This window comes from Ciona intestinalis, chromosome 6 (assembly GCF_000224145.3).
Source record: "Ciona intestinalis chromosome 6, KH, whole genome shotgun sequence".
Classification (NCBI taxonomy): domain Eukaryota; kingdom Metazoa; phylum Chordata; class Ascidiacea; order Phlebobranchia; family Cionidae; genus Ciona; species Ciona intestinalis.
The window spans coordinates 725,144-745,022 of NC_020171.2; the positions used below are offsets into that span (position 1 = coordinate 725,144).

Consider the following 19,879-nt stretch of genomic DNA (forward strand, 5'->3'; position numbering starts at 1 on the left):
TGTTATAAAACATGGGATATTATGAACGGTATCCATCTTACCCCACAGTACTATAAACATATGATAAGCTAATAGACTATAAAGTTATAATATATTACAGTACAGCACTACAGAACGATACTGCAATTATAAACGATTCTTATATATTGGTTGGGGGAAGATGGGACACCTTTTATTCTATTTTTTCGTCCCATTTGGTGGTAAACAAAGAATATTCAAAGAATTATAAAACCGTATCCTTACGACTTCCCGTTGTTGTTTAAAACACAATCAGGATATTTGGAAATTATGTGCAAAAGGTGTCCTATCCCGCCCAACAGCAGTACTCTATCACTTACCGGGATATTGTACAAAACATATCCAAGATAAATGAAACCCCCTTCTAAAACCAATCGCAATAATACGCTCACGTAGTACGCTGCTTTGATTTTGTTCGTAACTGGAACCTATAAAAACATAACGCAATTAATACCTTATGAGAAAGCAGCATGATTTATAAAAAATGTCAAAAAAGTTGCTGGAAAACCTAACATAGGAAAATCAAAATGTAAAAATGTAATATATAAGTTAGGGAAAAAACGCCGAATTTCTAGTGTGTTTCAATGCGAAAATAACAGCTCATATAATAGGATGGGAGAAAATGGGACACCTTTGGCACAAAATATCGAAATATTCTGATCGTGTTTTAAACAATTAACAACTGTCTATATAGACGTCGTAAGGATACGGTTTTAATTCTTTAAATGTTCTTTGTTTACTACTAAATAGGACGAGGGAATAGAATAAAAAGGTGTTTCATCTTTCTCCACCCTAATATATATATATATATATGGCTTGCCTCTTTTATTTCGTTGTCAGAGTAAACGAGTTTCACTTTCAGGTTACCAATCCCTCTTTTTCTTCGCGTCATTTTTCCGATTTCCCTCTCTGACAATGTGTTCTGTAGACATAGGCGTAACGTTAGGGGTGTTGAGGGTGATAGGTTACCCCAATTTTTGAAACACTGGTGTGACTATATGTATTTTAAGCCAAACAACTTTTACCTTGCTGTTAGGTGTCTATTCAAACAAGCAGAGCCAAAGTATATTGCATTCGCCAAATTATGTTGTATTTTACCAAGACTTTAGCACTTTCGACAGTAGTAAATAGAAAGAAATATATACAGCAAAACGTTCGTCGTTAAAATACACTATGGATAAAAGGTGGGGTAAAGAGTTCGTAGTTTTAACTCACAGTTAGTGTAAGTTGCCCGTCTCTTTTATCTTCCACAATTCGTAGTTGTTCCTCAGACGATTTTAATTTACGGATCTCGCCAGAAACAAAGCTCGAGTATAAGTTGAAAAACACAGTCGGTGTTGTAATCGCAAGTATCTGAGAATTTAGTTATAGTAGGGTGGGGTAAGATAAGACATATTTTTTCCTTCTCTTCTTGATCCATTTTGTAGTAAACAAAGCCTATTTACATATTTTTATATATGTAACTATAATATATATATATTGTCATTTTTTTATTCAACCATAAATAACAGGGCACAAGCAAAGTTTTTTTTTATAATTTACCTGAAATGCCCAAAACCGTAAATGAGATATTTGGGCAAAGCTGTTATAGCAAGCGTTCTCACACCCTGGGATTTTTTGACTACATTTAAAAGCAGACTGCTCATCTCCGTACACTAGAAATACATTTTTTAAAGAAAAATATGGTCGCATTAATGATAACTCAAAACATCAAAAAAACAAAATTTAGTAGGGTGGGGAAGATGGGACACCTTTTCATTCTATTTTTCCGTCCCATTTAGTAGTAAACAAAAAAAATTTAAAGAATTAAAACGTATCCTCATGACTCCTATATAGATTGTTGTTAATTGTTCAGATATGTGTGCTAAAAGTGTCCCGTCTCCCCCATCCTACTATATTTAAACAACGAAGAGAAAGGATTTAACAGCAAACGGCAATAAATAAAACACGTCAGTGAAAAATGCGTATAAGGTAAACTCCATACACAACATAAGCTATAGTTACACTTTTAGGGTCCAGAATTTTAGGACCAAAGCTTTTGAAACTTTAACTACGGATAGTTTATACACAGGTAATTTCTATGAGCCATTTATGCTATGTTTCACAAACTTACCTGCGCCCCCGACAGTAATTACCACTATAAGGCGGTAGAGAAACACAAGTACATGCCACACCGGCCCTACAACGGTTTCGTACCTTGTTACCTAAAATATTAATTTTAATAAAAGGTTGACGATACTACTTTTTTAATTTAATGGTGTATGTGTATAAATGATAAAATGAACGAATATTACTTATTTATTCTTGCGTGGTGGAGCAACGACAGCGGTTATCACGTTTGTTCTGTTTCACGCGCCTCGTCATTTTATCCAAAATTAATTTTTAATTTAAAGAAGAAAAGGTTGTACATAAAATTACTAACCTGTTCCGAGATTTTTTGTAGTAATGGCCACATTATGTACTGTATTACATATACTTAAAACAAATCGTCACTAAAACACACAGAAAGATAGTTATTTTCGTGTAAATTATGTTTCTGTAATTGAGTATCCAGTAAGCAGATATATTTTTAACGAGCGAGCACAAACAAACCCTGTATTCAAATTATCGCCAAAAAGCAATATAAAAATCGATGCTGGTATAATATTATTATAGGAGTTATTTGATATTTTAGTATGAGGTAATTTAATAGCGATTAACATCTGGTAGGCGTTTGGGTGTTTTTAAAAATATCTTTATAGCATTTATTCTCGAACCCTGGGTCAGGTTGGAAAAAAACAGCACACAGATCGTTTGTAATAAATACTGCAGTATTAAATATTAATAAATTAGCAGGAATCTGAGCAAAAAAATAGGCAAGAAGATATAGGCAAAAACTGTGTAAAAATAATCTTGGTTTTACACAACAGAAGTCGCCGTTTATAAGTCATAACTAAACGTCTAAATAGCGGTATAGTTTTCGGGTTTTGTTGTTATTATAGTTAAGTCTTTGTTATTGCTGTTCGCTTAAGTTGTGTGAAATGTAGTTTTAAAAATTGCGTCACTAAAGCTTTTATGAATGTAGGCCTAATATTTCGGTTTGGTAGCCCCCCCCCAAAAAACTTGAGAAAGACTGGTAGATGCGCTATTATACGGCTAAGCTGACTGTATTTGCTGCGGCTGATCTTCTGCATATAGTATACACGATAAGCTACTAGTCTTATAGGCAGTTTAACCAATAATTAGGTGCAAAATCGTACCTGCTTCTGTATAACCAAATGTTCTAAAACTGGAATAGGTATGTACAGTTTAGCCATTTTCAGTTACTTCATAATCGGCATTATTCCACGATTGTTTCGTACTTCCGTTATAAAAATAACCTAATATTTTATGTTTTAACGGGGACAAAGTGGCTATAACATGTGCAAACAAGTATGAAGGAATATTGCAATGCTGTAGAGGGTATATAACGTTATGTAACTCCTTCCGTGGTCGGTTTTCGGACCTTGCCGGCTTGTAAAGCCTGCGTAATCTTGATTTCTTGGTAAAATTCTGCGTATTTTACAAACAAATGATAAGCAATCACTCTTGCATGGTGGTAAAATGCAGATAAATTTGAAAACGCTGCTATGTTATATATAGTCTCTACGTATGCACCATAATTAAGACATAACTCGCCCTTTATACAAGTCTAAAGCCAATTTTGAATATGTTATATATATAGACATTTCCGTATAAAATAATTTAGCCCGGGGGTTCAAATGTGTTTTGCAAACAAATGCCGATTTGTATTCATGCATTTTTATAAATCACAAAAGCCTGTAACGCAGGTATTTGTACACCAGTACTCTAATAATTAAAACGCTATGTTTAAATTGCAAGTTAAAATAACAGATGTATTACGATTAATAATAAGCAAGTCAGGAAAACATGCTAATTAGCCATAAATAGCCATATCTCAAAACGTATTGTGATATAATAGGCAACTATTACGTGAGCAGAATCCTGTTCGAGCTCTCAAGTGTGGATTAAAAAGGTTAGATACGCTTGAATGGAGTTTGAGGAATTCATTGTTTAAAGCCTGGTCAGTCGCCAGAGCAGGTTCGGACCGTTTCGTTTGCGTGATGGTGTATAGTGCACAAAGTGCAGAGTGCAGGATGTAGTGTAGACGCTTCTAGAGTATCAAGTTGTATAGCAGTTGTATAGTACAGTACAGTACATAGGCTTGTGTTGTTGCGTGGCAGACATTGTGGTTGATAAGTAGTTAACTACAGGATAGGAAGCTCATTAGGCGTTCCATGTCCATATGCAACCCTAGTTAAGGCAGTGTCAATATTGGTGTAGCTAATATAGTGTAAATAAGTTTTGCAGGGTCATTTTAGATCCTGGTCATGTAATAACGTGTACTGACAGACGTTAGTATCAATGCAGTACAAGGCAGGCAGGATAAGTCAAACAAGTTTGCCATAAATTGTTTACATTCACCGTGGCGTGACATTAAAACGTTTGTGTATATGTTGTATTTCTAGTCGAGGTCTTATACAGTTAGGCAGAAGCTAGTGTCTAGTTTTCCACCAACTCAATGTGGCGTGACATCAAAAGGTTTGTGTATAGGCTATGTTGCATTTGTAGTCGATGTCTTAGTTGAGCAGAAGCTAGGGTCTAGTATTCTGCCAACAGTACTAAAAGCAGCAGCTGGAGCGTTTATTGTGTCATAATAGGAAGCAATTTAAACGTGAGGCGGGACAATTTTATTCAAACGGTTCGTAAGAAGAAGCCGTAAAAAAAGAAATTGGCCTGAATTGTTAAATTATGGGCGGTGTAGACCTTTTCTCCCTTGAGAAAGGTTATGTTGCTTATATATTGTGTGTTACAGCGTTTGCGCTTCCATTGGCAATATAATTTAGTGCGCCAGTTCTGTTTATAATGACAGTTTTAACATTCTTTGTTTCTTATAGAGTTTATGGCTGGAAAGTAAACAGAAAACATTTAAAAAATGATAAAAATCAACACGCCGTACTGTGTGTTTGTGATGTTAGTAACAGAAATTACAACTTTTGTAAGTTTTGGCATGGTATTAGCTGCACTAAACCCGACCAAAGCTTCTATTGAAGTGTTTATAAATAGCAGCCACGTGGTAAGTTTATGACGTCATAGGGATGAGTGATTTTAAACATCGCCCGCTTAAAATCATAATAGGCATGCCTTTTAAAAGTTGTTACACTGTTAAATATTAAGAATCGGTTTGGTATCCGAAGCTCTAATGTTTAGTTTCATAATTTTCTAGATTGGTCCTTTCTATAATTGTGCGTTGTACTCAACGTTACCAATTTAGAAATTGAATAGGAAATGTTAAATAGCTGTCAGGCACATGGGCCTACTGTAGGAAGTGCCTGGGGGAATTAATGATCGGTGTGTTTCAATCTTATTCTGTTGGTCGTCTATTTTATGTAGTTTGACACCATTATATGCCAAGAAAAGTTTTTCTCGACCTTTCATTGTTCGTGGCCCTTTTTTAAGCCTTTGAACTCGGGGTTATTATTTATTGGTGTATATAGTTATATATGTGCTGCGTTACAACTGTATTCGTACACAGTAACCGATTACACCATGTTTTTCAGATCCGCTATGGTGAACCAGCAAGCGCCGCCTTCACAAAACTTATCATCACATTGTCACAAGCCATGCTTATCGTCGGTACAGTGGTCGGCTCTATAATAGTGCGATTCTTGATGGCGAAGCTTAGGTATATGTTTTTTGTTTGTGTTGACCAGACTTAATTTCAAAGACCAAGAGATAATAGAATAAGTTATAAGGATAAAAAGTAAACAAAATATCTTCTCGCAGCTAAATACATGTACGCGTATTCCGAATATACAGACTGGTAAACTTCTTTTATTCTTTGTGTTACAGTCGAAAGGAAAACATGCTGTCAGTTCACGTTGTCATGATTATATCTGCAATATGTATGGGCCCAATGCCGCCTATACTCAACTCTTACGAAATCCTCATTGTCGGCCGTTTTCTGACTGGGATTTCGCGTGGCTTGGCTTTTGCGTCCTGCCCTCTGTACATTGCGGAAACAGCTAACCGACAGACCCTTTTCCTATGGCAGAGTCCTTCCGGATGGCTTATACAACTCGGTGCTTTGCTTGGGAATGGAATCGGCCATGTAAAAGTAATGGGTGGCGAAGAACTATGGCCTTACTTTATGATTATCCCTGGACTCTTTTCAGTAGTCTATGTGGTCTGCTACTATTGGCTACCTGAGACACCACCGTATTTATTACGGCAGAAAAACAAGCCAGAAGCTCAACGGGATTCAGAGGCGTTGGCTTTGCTTACAAAACTTCGGACTGGCAGCCCGGATGTTTTAGAAAAAGAACTTCAAGCTTTAAAAGAAGAAATTGCAGCTGATGCTTCCGTTGAAAAAGCTAGTGTAGTTCAAATAGCCAAAGACCCAAAGTACCGAATGCAACTTCTTGTATGTATTATGCTTATGAGTTCTTTACAGGCAGTCGGCATCCAGCTTATTTCTCAATACACTGATGATATCTTTATAAACGCGAACATACCAAAGGAATACGCGACCTATGCTTCAATAGGTAAGTACAAAGAAAATACTATTAAACTTACAAAGAGTGTAATAAATCCTTAGGCTAGTTTGTCGGTTTGTAATATAACACCTTTCGTACATTACAGGTACCTTCGGATTTTCCCTTCTCGCTTCATTTTGTGGTACTTTCTTTCTTTTACGCGTTGGGGGCCGAACCAGTATGCTTACAGGCCTAAGCGTTAGCTCTGTAGCGTTAATAGGACTTGCAATCGCTACATTTGGTAAAGCTATTCCATCAATGGCTTACTTAAGCGTTGTTGCTACTGTCATTTATCTTGCCGGCGTAGCAATCGGTCCATCTTTAACTTTTTTCTCCCTCTCCTCCGAACTAACGACTCAAGTTGTCCGACCTTCAGCGTTATGGGTTGCAGGAATTGTGTTTTGGTGTGAAGGATCAATTGTGTCCTTCGGAGCTCCATATATGCTTCAGGCCACAGGAGGATTTACTTACCTTTTGTTCCTGGCTCTTATTTTACTTGTGGTACGTACAACTAACATATATTGTGTAGCAGTAATCCTCGTTCCCGTAACACAGTGCATGTGAAATAGTTTTATTAATTGGGCATAGCAGGCTTGATGGTGTATGATAACTTTCTGGGCAATCTATTATAATGTGCTTGTTTTAGATTGCTTTCATCTTCCGGGTCGTTCCGGACACCCGCGGGAAATCGGCCGCTGAAATCCAGCGTCAGTTAGCAAAAGACCCCGATGTCGACTCCACGCCAATGCTGGAAGTAGCGAAACAAGAGGTGTAACTCAAACACACGTGGCTTAATGTGCTTTCTTAGTGTTATAAAACACTCAGTCCTAACTCGTAAGGCATGAGTGCTTTCTGTGCTGTTGTGGAGTATAGTGAAATATAGATGCCCGAAGTTCATTCATTCGCAAGTTCATGCAAATTCCAACCAGCATTGCACTGTTAGTGTATTATTTCCTAATGGTTTATTTAAAAGCTCCATCATTTTGTCGTTATTGCTTCACTGCAAAGTTTCCCAAAATGTAGAACTGACACCAATTCGTGTCTTAAACGCACGCAAGAACTACGTCTCCGTTTAGTTGCTGTATTTCCGGTGGCATTTTCCCTTTGACATATTGCCATTAATCTAATATGGCTACGCAACCGCAAAAGTATTAATTTACGCGTGACCTGATTACAAACAATGTATACCGGTTTGCGTTACGAAGAAAAAAAATCCGAAACCACATTTGTTTTCTAAATTTAAAACCGCGCGCATCACCTAAGAGCATTTTAATGTTCTTTCCAGTTCATTAAATACTGCGGGCTTTCTTAGTAATGATGAACCGCAACTATCACTCGTGTATGTATTGCTTATAAATCAGCAAATATATTTACACTATTTTAATTGATATATATATGTACACATCAGATATTTTAATCAATTTTTAAACTTCCATTTATAGGTGTTATTTTTTAAAATTATTGCACCAAAGATTTGGGCATTTATAACCCAGCGTGTTAAGACTCACTATAGGCCATTTCAATCACATTTTTGTTGTTTGTGCTTCAAAATTATAGCTACCATTGCATTTTATACGTAACCAAAAGTGCTAAAAGTGCGTGTTTAAAAAGGTATTCAATTTTTGTTACTTAAAACCATTTTATATATTTTCCAATTAGGTGAAAAAGGACCATTTAAATATTTTCAAAATAAAGTTTTCGAAGGCATTTAAAATGTGTTGTTGTCTTTCGCAATGAGTTACAGACACGCGTATAAGATTAGTCCCATTGGTCGTAATTCTTTCGCCCTTCTTTAAAACTTAGCATTCTTCCGAGGCGACCGAGTTGCTGTCGTCGTTCCTCGACAGCCGGTGACGTCACGGTTACGTCAGCAGCCGGTGACGTCATGGGCGTTGATTTGGTTTCGGTTTCAGTTTGGGGGTCAGGGGCGTCCTGGAACTCTGGGGGGCATATTGAACTAAAGTTGTCCAGACCTAAGTGGAATAAGCTGTATATTTGATTTCTGTTGATGCATAATATATTAAGGTGGCGTAAGATGGTGTTTATAAATTATTGGCGTCCATGTTTTCATTTTGGGGGAATATTGGGCATTAAGTGCCAACGGCATTTATCTTACCCCACAGTATACTCTATTTTCTGTAATTAAAAGTGGTTATTTTTATATACAGCCGTTGTCGAAATGAGCTTACTGTGCTGGTCTAAATCCAAAGTCCCATGGCGTTCCTCGCCGTATGACCCGCCCTTGTATAATCGAACGCCATTTCGTGTTTGTTATTCTTTAAATATTCAGCTATTTTCGGTGTTTCACTTTCACATTTGTAAATATGTATTTACCTGAAATGGTGACGTCATCTTCTGTTTGGATATCCGTTTCGTCGGGATTTTCCGCCAAAACTGAAAGAATTTTGTATTTAAATTTATGTATAGCTTAAGTCTTTAAGACATATATAGTAGATTTATTCATATAGAATACATAGCTTATAAAGAAAAACCGTAACGTTAAACTGTAACGTACCAAAATCGTCAGTGCAAATAAGGACGTATGACTATAAAAAATCTATCAAGGGTATAAGAAGTACAGTTTGGTATAAGTTCGCGCGTTTACGCACACTACAAATCAAGTTAAAATTGAACATTTTCTGTTTTGGACGATTTGTCTCGCACATGTCAACTTCCAGCCTGTATTCCTATATAATTCGAGAATTTCTACGAAATGGAGACAATTTTTTTCACCTGTGTCTCTTTGTAGTTCTGCTTCTTTATGAGCTCTTCCAGATATGGCTTGAGTCATATTTTGATACGCACCTGTCCACCAGTTAAAGTCTTGGTTATCTTCGTCTTCAGAATCGGACTCTATATTTAAAAAGTATAAAAACTTAAGTTGTAATTAAAACAATGTAACTAAAGTTGTACTAAAAAAGTAACTATAACGCTGCACTATCAGAATGGACAAATCTTTAAGATATATATACCGTGCCTACTGGGACCAACGTATTCCACTTAAAAGTTTGCATTGCATTTACTGTTAACAAATTAGTTACCGATTTATACGTTTCGACGTTGGGGTATATATATATATAGGCTTCAAATATAGTAAAGTTAAGATAATTTTTTTATTTTTTATTTTACCAACGTTTACAACTAAGCCTTTTAACCCTTTAAAAATAAATTTTAACCCTTTAAAAATATTTTTTTGGAAGGAAATACTTCATTATTATAATAGTCTTAATTGGATTGTGGTACCTACCAGATCTTCCAGTGATCTTACGCTTATGATGCTTAGTTTGTTCATCAATTGTCTCCAATGTTTTATTAATGCGGTCCATCCTAAAAAATATCAACTTTAGTCTACTACTTATGATTTAACCTACTTGTATTACTATGATTTTACTCACAAATTTGCACGTGTGAGTATGAAACAAAACACCCGTGTTATTAGGACTGTCGTTGACAAACAAGCTACTTTAATTTATCCATTATGTGAACTTCATAGCCTTAGTCAAACAATTATACTTTAACTGTCACAGCCTATTCATGTATGCTATTCACCAATTAACCCAATAGTTTCTATATAAACAGTTATATCACCTGTTAACCCAGTAATCGTACCCTCCCTCCCACTCTTCTAGTTGCTGATTTAGCTCCTTCTTCTCTTGCTCTCTCTTCTTCCTCATCTCAGTCACGAGATCATCTTTCGTCTCTTTCTTCTCGCTTTTGTTCCGGAAGTATTTTAATTTCCGACGACGCGACCACAGCACCTGTGACAGATGACATTATGAGGTCAAACTATACGTTATTAATGACGTCACATCCCAATCAAATTCGTGATTTTGTAAAATACGACTTAGGACACCTAATGCGAGTTTAAAGTATACATTGACGAAGACATCGCAATGTATACACGTGGTTATGACGTCATCATATACACCTCATCGTGACGTCGCTCACCTCCCCATAATGCACCATCAGCGATAGGAATGAGCCAATCACAAGTAAGATAAACATTCCTCCCAAATTACCGATTCCGAGTCGGTTTGATTCAATATCGAAAGATGATTCGGTGCATTCGGTCCTTTGTAAAGTAAAACAGATTGTCAAATAAGCACACACCATTGTATATCACATTGCACAATGCCGACAACTCGTATACCAAGTTTACTGTGTTGTTTGGCTTTATTTGGCGTTTGGTTTTAAATTTAGCCATAGTTTGCTTTGAAAAGCTATTAATTCTACCCTATATATGTGCGAGGCCTTTGGTATATAGGGCCTAGGGTTTAGGCCATAGTTTTAAAACAAAACACTTTTAGTCCGAAGGAATCTGTGTTACGTCAAATCATGTTGAATCAGTACATATTTAAGGGGAACTAAAGTCAAATCGTTACGAGTGCAAATGTAGGTGACGTAAACACGAAAACGGTATTTGAACAAAACAATAAGAACGGCATATTTAGCTCAGTATATATGCACCAATCTATACACCAAATTATTATATAAATTTTGAAAATATTTACTGTTTATGGTTTACCTGAAATTAAACCATTTTGATTCTAACTCGTGTAGTGTACCGTCATCGCGTAACGATGCAATGGCATCACTGAATACAGCTGTGTAGCGAGAACTGATTTGAAACGGTAGAGCATATTGGTAATCCCAGAAACCTGTAATGTAAATTTACCGATAGGAAAGTTTTAGACTAAAAAACTGCATGTTCTATTCTATATGGGTGAGGTCCTGTTAATTGGTTATGTATTTACTAGATATTGTTTAATGAATTTCTCTTGTTGAAGTATTGCGTTCTATATGTGTAAAACCCGAAGGGCATGGTACATATACTGGGGTGTATAGGCAACAGTTGGCCCATTACTCCAACACCTACACAAAGCGACAATTTCGCAAAGAGCAATGATATAAAAGCTACAAATAAATACCTTCGCCCACCCTTGAATATAAGCAGTCTTGCTGCTCTGCTTTTGCCACTTCTCTGAAAGGAGCAAGGTAGTAGAACCCGCCTTGGGAAATTCTCTCAAATATTTCAGCGGTTGTATTGAACACGTTTGCCGGGTTAGTTTTTAGATGTTGCCATACTGTAGTGAAGGGATGTGTTTCAGCATGGGGTAGAAAATACGTCATAATATGAGCATCTGCTGTAGTCCCATAGTCGTAGTGTGGCTAGAATTAAAAGTTTTGTAATGTGAAATTGCATGGTATATGACAATGGCTAGTTTACAGGTAGTAACTTTGTGAATGATTATTTAGACTATTTTAATGTATGACTGACAATTTAGACACAAGTGATCACTGGGTTGGAGCAATAGCCTTCCAGTGTCCTGCTCAACGACACATACGCCCACAATAGTATAGAAGCGTCGAGCTTTGCACCCGTACCGTCTGGGCTACAGGCTGTCGCGTTATAACCACTGAATAATATAAACTGTTCTATAAAAAAAAAAACAATCTTACTTGATCCAATAACTCTGACAGTGACGCTACTTCCTCCGAAAACTCTTGAGTTAAGAAAGCTGTTAAGTTAGCAGTATATGCTGCTATTACTAACATAGTGAAATACCACCACGTTCCAGTGATCATACGGCCTGCATATGAACGTGGTTCTATGTCAACACCTTGGTGTACAAGACCACCATATGCCATCCAAATGCTATTGCCGAACCCTGGGTAATATATACAATTAATGTGTTTTCACTTAAATACGATAATTTTTTTTATTACAGTAGGGTATAGGGTAAAATGGGACATGTTTTTATTCCATTTTCTTGTCACATTTGTGTAGTAAACAAAAAATATTTACAGAACTATATACCGTATTCTCACGATTCTAAAATAACCTTGTTAATTGTTAAAAACACGATTGGAAAATACGAGATAATAAATGCAAACATTATATTCCACAGTACTATATCATGTATCACGGCATATTAGAGATAGAAAACAAAACCTATGTTATAACCCTACAGTGAGGATTTGTATTTATGAATACATCCGTGTTTAAACAAGAATAAATGTGTTACATCTAGTATTGGGTGTTAAACGTTAAAAACGTCTTTAATTATTTTTTCACCTAGTCTATTAAATTCCTCTACCCCTACGTCATCATTCGTGTCGTCTAGCGCCATCTTGCGCCACTCAAATGGGTTGAAATGATTCACAACAGCAAGGAATATACTCACAACGATTAAAGATGCCCATAGCACAAACCAAGAATCGAACGTAAAAGGTGCAAGAAACTATAAGAAAGGGAATTGTTTAAAATTTACCATTTTTTGGTTTAAATGCAAAGTACATATAAGTAAAAATACAACTATTTCAAAAATAATATAGTTAGGGTGCTGGGGTAAGATGGTCGATTCTCCCATTCTCTTTTCTTAACCCAATTAGGTTAATAATTGGTCCGTATTGTCCCATAGCCTGCGCGCGGAAAATAACTTTTATGAATGTCATATAGTTGTAAAACGTATTTGTGTTTTATTTGAAACGTGTTCTATTTTAATCACGTCAAGTTATAATGCGGGTGTGTTAATTGCCATTGGCGCATTCGTATTTTACAATGTAAAAGGCCTGTGTCTTGCGCTGCAGTGTTGATTATTTGATTGCGTGTTTTCACGAATGTTTCAGTTTAGGAATAGCAGGTCAGTTACGCGAGCAGTCATATATGCCAAACTATCAAAGGCTACAATAGCTATTACAATATAAGATAGGTAGTTTATATAGTTCGAGATAGGCATAACTTGTAGTTGCGTGAGGTAGGGTGAGAGGTGCTTTTATTTTCTATTATCGTCCCATTTGGTAGTAAACAAAGAATATTTACAGAATTATATAACCGTAGCCTAGGACTCTATAAATTAGCATTGTTAATTGTTAAAACAAGATCAGTAAACATGGGATTCAGAACCTAACAGTATTCCATCTTACCCCACAGTACTATATCTATTATAGTAGGACACATGATTTTTTAAGACAAAATTATTGCATCGTACCTGCCATATATTAACTGGTACGTCGTTTCCAGAAGCGAGTGTTACCATGTAGTAGGACACTTGCTGAAATGCAATTGATAATTCTTCTTTACCAAGTTTGCCACCGAGAATAGGACGAGTATAAAGGACAAATTCCACCTAAAAATATGCAAAGGTAATTATATGATTATACTGTTATAGGTTTTAGAATAGTTTTTAATGCACTAGGCGCAGAGGGTGTACCCTATGCTCATTGCCGAGTTAAAACTCGATGTATCATTTTCATAGAGGCACTTTAGAAATAGGATATATCGTAGGCCGTAACCCGGCATAACTTATCCACCCGTTTGTGTATAAATAAATGTAACTTATTTATCCTCGCATGCCGGCCATCAACATTCGTTACAGCACGGGTGTTGAGTTTCGTACACCTTATGCTCACTTAGAATACGAGTTACCACATGTAACTATGTAGGTGATTATTAATATTTCCGATAAACAGACGAACTAACCACCATACCACGAATGCCTAATATACAGTCATCCTTAACGACTCAACCTGTTTGGTTTCTAGCAGTCTGTTCACTTCTGCGTCCACTTCTTTTTCATTGCCTCTGTTAGGCCCAACTTTCTCATTCCAATATAACTCGTATTTAAAGTTAAGTCGCCGAGATAAAGTTTCCAGTAGATCGATTAAAAACCCTTCATACGTAGTCTCTGACGTCAGCTCGTTGACGTGCCATTTGACCCAAGGTAGCTCCTGTGATGTCATCATTGCGTAAAAGAAATATAGTGGGGTGGGGTAAAATACGACACCTTTAGCATATAATATTCAAATATCCTGGTCGTGTTTTAAACAATCTATGGGGGTCGTGAGGATACGGGTTAAAGTTTTTTTAATGTTCTTCATTTACTACCCAATGGGCCGAGAGAATAAAATGAAAAAGTGCCCTATCTTCCCCCATCCTACTATATGTTAATTAAACAGAAAATTTAGTTGCGTAAAAGTCGAATTTTTCTCATATTTGTCTAAACAAAGTTTTTATCATCATTTTAATAGAATAATAACATACAATAACAATAATTTTTGTTTGTTTATTAAATGTTACTTACGTATACGATTCCAACTTTTAACGGATCTTCAGGAAACACAACTGCAGCTTGTACAAATGGAATGTAACCTGGTTCGAATGACTTGTCTTTCCAATAACCTTGCTGTATTAGAAAAAAAGATTTTAGTTGTTTTTACTTTAATCAAAAGTTAATTTAGAAAGTTGCATACGGGGTAACTCGTAAGCGGGAACGAGGTGTATGAAACAGAACACCCGTATTTATAACGAGAAGTAAAAAGAAAGTAAAAACGCAAAGTCATTTAACTTTGTGATACTCCTACTATATAACTGACCAGGCTCATTGTGCCTTTTTCATTCTCGAGATGGTGCTCCAAAAATTCGATTCTTGTCGGTCCGATTTCTTTCAAGCCTCGCATGTACATTTCAGTGCATGTTCCAACAGAGTAATACTGAGAATAGATGAATGAAAGTAACTTATTTATTCTATCATGGTGGGGCAATGGCAGTCGTTATAACACGGGTGTTTTGTTTCATACACCTCGTACGTTTACGAAAAATCATATGTATAACTTTGTGGGTGATGATTTTGTATCAATAGCTGACTATCTATAAGTTAATGACCGTTAAGTGTCTTGCCAATGACACATTCACCCCTAAAGGATGCAGCATCGTGCCTCGAACATGTACCCCTCGTGCCACATTACTATCATGTCCACTAGCGCCACCTACCGATCCGAGTGAGAAACTTTTTGCTCCCTGATCAATTCCGCACTGACTGTCCTCCGACAACGGAATATCGAAACAACCAATAGCAATAGCTTCGTCGCACGATCTACGGATCCGGTTGAAAGCATCTGTCGTGATTGCTGTATATATGTAAAACAAAAGTCATTTAATGACGATGACGTCATTTTAAAAGTATCATCATTCAATTTTAATAATGGCATGGTCAAAAGTGTAGTGACGTCATGGGTCAAAGTGAAATCGTTTGGTAATGATGACGTCATGCATAAAAGTGACGTTCATAAACGTTGATAACGCTATGATTAAAAGTGACATCATCTGTGTTTATGACGCTACGGCTAAAACAGTCATAAAAATACATTTTGTTAAAATTATTCGCCAATGACGAAATAATTCATGACGTCATAAAGTAACCAATGACGTCACCAGTAATAACTTCGTCCCTCGCATGGCGTTCAGAGTTCTCATACACATAGTTCCTTTCGAGAACGTCGCGAATTATTTTCGCGCTTATCACGGTCAGTCTGACACTCGATTCCAGAAAATCCTGAAGCAAAAGCGGGTGCATCTCCTGTGACGTCATAATAGAAACATTTTTTTAATATTTCATATAACAGGCTGTGGGTTTTGGTAGACCTCGACAAAGGGCATGGGGCGCATTTAAATTAGCGTTATTTTGTGAAAGGTTACAATATATAGGTTATAACGCGTCGCATGTATACAGTTTGTCAGCTCGACAGTGGGTATGTAGTCATGCAGCGTGTCTATGGCAACTATATAACGACAATTTGCTTCAACCCAGTGGTCACTAATAGGTTGTCAGATTGTCGGCCACACGTAAAAAAATAAAATAAATAAAACCCACAAAGTTACATAGGTGGTAACTCATAGGCGGGCACGAGGTGTATAAAACAGAACACCCATGTTATAACGTCTTTCGTTTTCCCAGCACGCAAGGATAAAGAAAGTTATATAACAACTTACAATGCTCGGTAACATCCAATGATTGACTTCGCTAACCATTGACAAAAACACGGCTTTTGTTAAAACAGAAGTAGCAATCTTGTAATCGCATGCCAGAATATAAGTCCTGTATCCCAGCAACCGTACAGACTATAGAAGAAAACTTGTTACATTTTTGGTAATTAGGATATTGTTATTAATTATAGCCAAGCAAATTTGTAACTATAGTGTTCAATAATAAAACCATAATAAATCAGTTGCTATAGTTTACAACTTGACTAATTTGATAATTTGACTTATAAGCGTTGAAGCGTTCATATAAGGCCGCAATCTCCTTATAATATGTTTGTGGATGTTATGTTTTTGCTGATATGCGTTTCGTTATATTATCGCATTATATTATAAGGCAAAAACGTCAGTATGCTTAAATACGTAAATGTAAACCATTTGGTCGTTTTTTTTTTGTTAATCAATACCGGTATATCTATTAAACATTAGGGGTTTTAATCGAACCTAGTAGGAACTATTGTTTTAAATAAGGACTTGTATTTAAAAATCGTTGGCTAAAGCAAAAATATATACAGCTCTTTAGTTATTTTTATACATATAGTATAGGGTGGGGGAAGGTGGGATAACTTTTCATTTCATTTTCTTGACCGATTTATTAGTAAACAAAAACATTCTAAAAATTATAAAATGATATCCTCACGACTCCCATAGATCGTTGTTAATTGTTTAAAAAACGGTCAGGAAGTTTGGATATTACGTGCTGAAGGTGTCCCATCTTCCCCACCCTACTATATACACCTTCATACCTTTAGAATTCCCCACATTTTATCTTGATCTTCTGGTATTACCCAAACCTTAAAGTTAATTCCTCTCTGTCTTGCTAAATCTAAATCTTGATATCCGAAAGCCAACTCTAAGAAGTATAAAAATATTATCATTAGTGTTGATGTATATGTGTGTTATGTGATTTATTTGTTCTGGCGTGACGGTGCAACGACTGTCGTTATAATACGGATTTTCTGTTTCCTACACCTCATGCCCGCATACGAGTTAACAAGTATGTAACTATAATAAGTATTTATTTTGGGGTTTATATATGTTTGTAACGTATGACTGACAACTTGGACAACTAGTAAGGGACCACTCTGTTGGATTAACTACTCTTAAGTGTCTTTTACCCAATGACACATACGCCCACAGTAGTAACAGCGTCGAGCCTCGAACCCTTAACTCTAGAATACAACTTTCCCACGGCGCATGTGCATATAATGTATTATTATAATTATGTAATCACCTCGACTTTCATCGTAAAATACAGCGGCAGTTTTCCATCGATACTGTTCTATAGCATCGTACATAGCTCCCATAACGTCGAAGTGTGATGGGTACATATACATCAGAAAATTGTCGCCCGGTTCGCAGTGCTGAAATGACGTCATGATTACGTCACGGGGTCACACAAACTACTTTACGTAGGTGCTAATACAATAAAGTGAACTCTAGTCCCTGTGCTGTGCCACAAGACCTCAAATGTACAGAATAACTTGGGGTACTTACAAAACGCATATTTTAGGACCACACTGTAAGTATAGATAATATTGTACCACAACTGGGACTCGAACCCGGTGTATTTTGCCAATACAGTACTGTACGTACCTGTCGAACCATCCCAATAAAGAATACAGTAACAGCTTGCTTTAGTTCCACCATCGCTGTACAATTTATGAACTTGGCAAGTATGAAAAGACTGGATACTTTTTCGGCCGTGATAGTTTCTAGGAGGTCACAATAAAATAGTCTTTTTATTTACTCATCTTAAATAAACTTTTACAGTGTTTGGGGAAAGATGGCACTTTTCATTATATTTTCCCGACCCAAAAACCGTTAAAGAATTACAAAACTGTATCTTCACAACTCCCATAGACCGTTGTTAGTTGTTTAAAACACGAGAATATTTGGATAATATGTGCTAAAGGTGTCCCATCTTCCCCCCTCTACTATCTCAATAACTAAATCCTCTGTAAGGACTTACCTACTATATTTGTCATATTATTCTGATAAAACTCCGTATGTAATACATGTAGATTTGTATCTGCAATCGCTTTTCTGAAACTTGGCAATGAATCAGCGTAATAGTCATCGTATATTACTGCTGTCTGTATAATGATCTTGCTGCTTGCTTGGCCAAGTAGTAGACACAAGAAAAACATAGGCAGCGGCTTGGGTATCATCTTGATTTTGAACCGGAAATTTTATTGGATAACTTAGCATTGAAAGTAAGTTAAAGATCGCGTTCATTACCCACAAAGTTACACACGTACTAACTCGTAAGCGGGCACGAGGCGTATGAAACAGAACACCCGTGTTATATAACGACTGTCATTGCCTCGCCATGCTAAAGTAAATAAATAAGTTGCATTCATTCATTCAAAATTCAACGATAACGGCGAAACGTCTATATTCTGTCAATAGTTTAACCACCTGTCTTTTATTTAACAGTTTACTTGGATAACTGTGGTAATTCTAGAGCTGATACATACACACAGCGCCGACTTAGCGGTAGGCGTGTTTTTATCAGACAAAAGCCCTTATCAGATATACACCGGCTTGAATGCATAAAACCAGATCATTTGTATTAGTTTAATAAATTAGGTAAACCCCAGTATTTCTCTGGCCTGCCCTGACGCGCACCTCACCCTAATATAAGGCCTATACATTTGTACAAAGCGATATTAACGGATGAGTGAAAGTAAAAGAAGTAACCATTTTTTTTACATCGTTTTCTACGGTATTTCCCTTCTTATTTACTTTAAATTGCTAAATTTAGTAGAAAATATGAGTTTCTAAGCAATATTAACATTTATAAAGCTAAACAGCACATACTTTTACCTACATAAACATAATTGCATTCTATCGGTGTAAAACAATAATTCCTCCCCGTAAGAAATGCCTCCCGCCCTATTTTTTAACAAATCGGCGGCATGAGGGCGGTAGTGCACTGTCTAGGAATTTTATTTCAGGGACCTTTAGAATTGGGTGTATATGTTGTTAATTCGTTGGCTGTTTTATTTAGTTTTTAGTCCTATAAAATGTTTTTAAATCATTCGGAAATTCGCTTTTAAGGGTAAAACGTGCATTTGTTACCGAAATAAGTAAAGTTTAATGGTTTTGAGGAAAAAAATTGAGTAGCAGAAGTTAAGAACTTTTCGAAAAATTTGGAAAATGTTTTATGATGTTTAAAGGACATTACATAGCTGTACTGTTTATTTTTAGCGTGGTTTTGTGTTAGTATGGCATATTCTAAGTTTTATTTATCAAAATTTACTACTGCAGTACTTACCACAATCAAAAATTGTTGAAAATTTGTTTTAAAAGATCAGACGTTTTTGTCCATGTATTCATAATACAGTTTAGGATTATATAATTACATGTTTACTGCTATGGTTTCCACCCTACCTATAATATGTTCCTAAAAGCTCATGTCGAAAAGTTGAGTACATTTTATAACAACAAATTAGTATGTTTG

The 19,879-nt window shown here is 36.2% G+C and overlaps 3 protein-coding genes across 6 annotated transcripts in view; 1 reads left to right on the forward strand and 2 right to left on the reverse strand.

The window, feature by feature from the left end:
• The window catches only part of LOC100180013 (gap junction alpha-4 protein-like), an 8,175-nt gene extending 5,556 nt beyond the window's left edge, over positions 1-2,619 (reverse strand). For 2 of the 3 annotated variants that reach the window (XM_009860524.3, XM_018812292.2), the window contains exons 1-6: positions 2,441-2,615; positions 2,132-2,222; positions 1,561-1,673; positions 1,234-1,371; positions 839-940; positions 339-446 (exon numbers count right to left, since the gene is read on the reverse strand). In XM_009860524.3, the coding sequence (XP_009858826.1) occupies positions 339-446; positions 839-940; positions 1,234-1,371; positions 1,561-1,673; positions 2,132-2,222; positions 2,441-2,473 (585 nt within the window). In that variant the 5' untranslated portion in view covers positions 2,474-2,615. Of the gene's footprint in view, positions 1-338; positions 447-838; positions 941-1,233; positions 1,372-1,560; positions 1,674-2,131; positions 2,223-2,440 lie in introns of all 3 variants that reach the window. The other variant, XM_018812291.2, reaches the window with a different exon arrangement.
• LOC100182347 (solute carrier family 2, facilitated glucose transporter member 1-like) overlaps positions 1-8,173 on the forward strand; it is a 10,346-nt gene extending 2,173 nt beyond the window's left edge. Inside the window, exons 1-5 of one of the 2 annotated variants that reach the window (XM_002126245.5) lie at positions 4,937-5,134; positions 5,619-5,743; positions 5,911-6,602; positions 6,700-7,094; positions 7,240-8,173. In XM_002126245.5, the coding sequence (XP_002126281.1) occupies positions 4,994-5,134; positions 5,619-5,743; positions 5,911-6,602; positions 6,700-7,094; positions 7,240-7,368 (1,482 nt within the window). In that variant the 5' untranslated portion in view covers positions 4,937-4,993 and the 3' untranslated portion in view covers positions 7,369-8,173. Of the gene's footprint in view, positions 1-4,936; positions 5,135-5,618; positions 5,744-5,910; positions 6,603-6,699; positions 7,095-7,239 lie in introns of those variants that run through there. The other variant, XM_026834772.1, reaches the window with a different exon arrangement.
• Positions 7,928-18,705, reverse strand: LOC100187109 (glutamate receptor ionotropic, kainate 2-like). The gene is made up of 21 exons (XM_018812311.2): positions 18,386-18,705; positions 18,010-18,128; positions 17,648-17,777; positions 17,160-17,266; positions 16,366-16,494; positions 15,808-15,952; positions 15,367-15,503; positions 14,970-15,086; positions 14,678-14,779; positions 14,124-14,324; positions 13,586-13,723; positions 12,670-12,835; positions 12,054-12,262; positions 11,522-11,762; positions 11,119-11,251; positions 10,542-10,665; positions 10,182-10,351; positions 9,841-9,920; positions 9,327-9,446; positions 8,928-8,987; positions 7,928-8,566 (listed from the first exon to the last, which is right to left on the reverse strand). Exons 1-21 carry the CDS (start codon positions 18,582-18,584, stop codon positions 8,352-8,354), a joined length of 3,042 nt encoding a protein of 1,013 aa, XP_018667856.2. The 5' UTR covers positions 18,585-18,705; the 3' UTR covers positions 7,928-8,351.
• Positions 18,706-19,879: the final 1,174 nt, after the last annotated feature.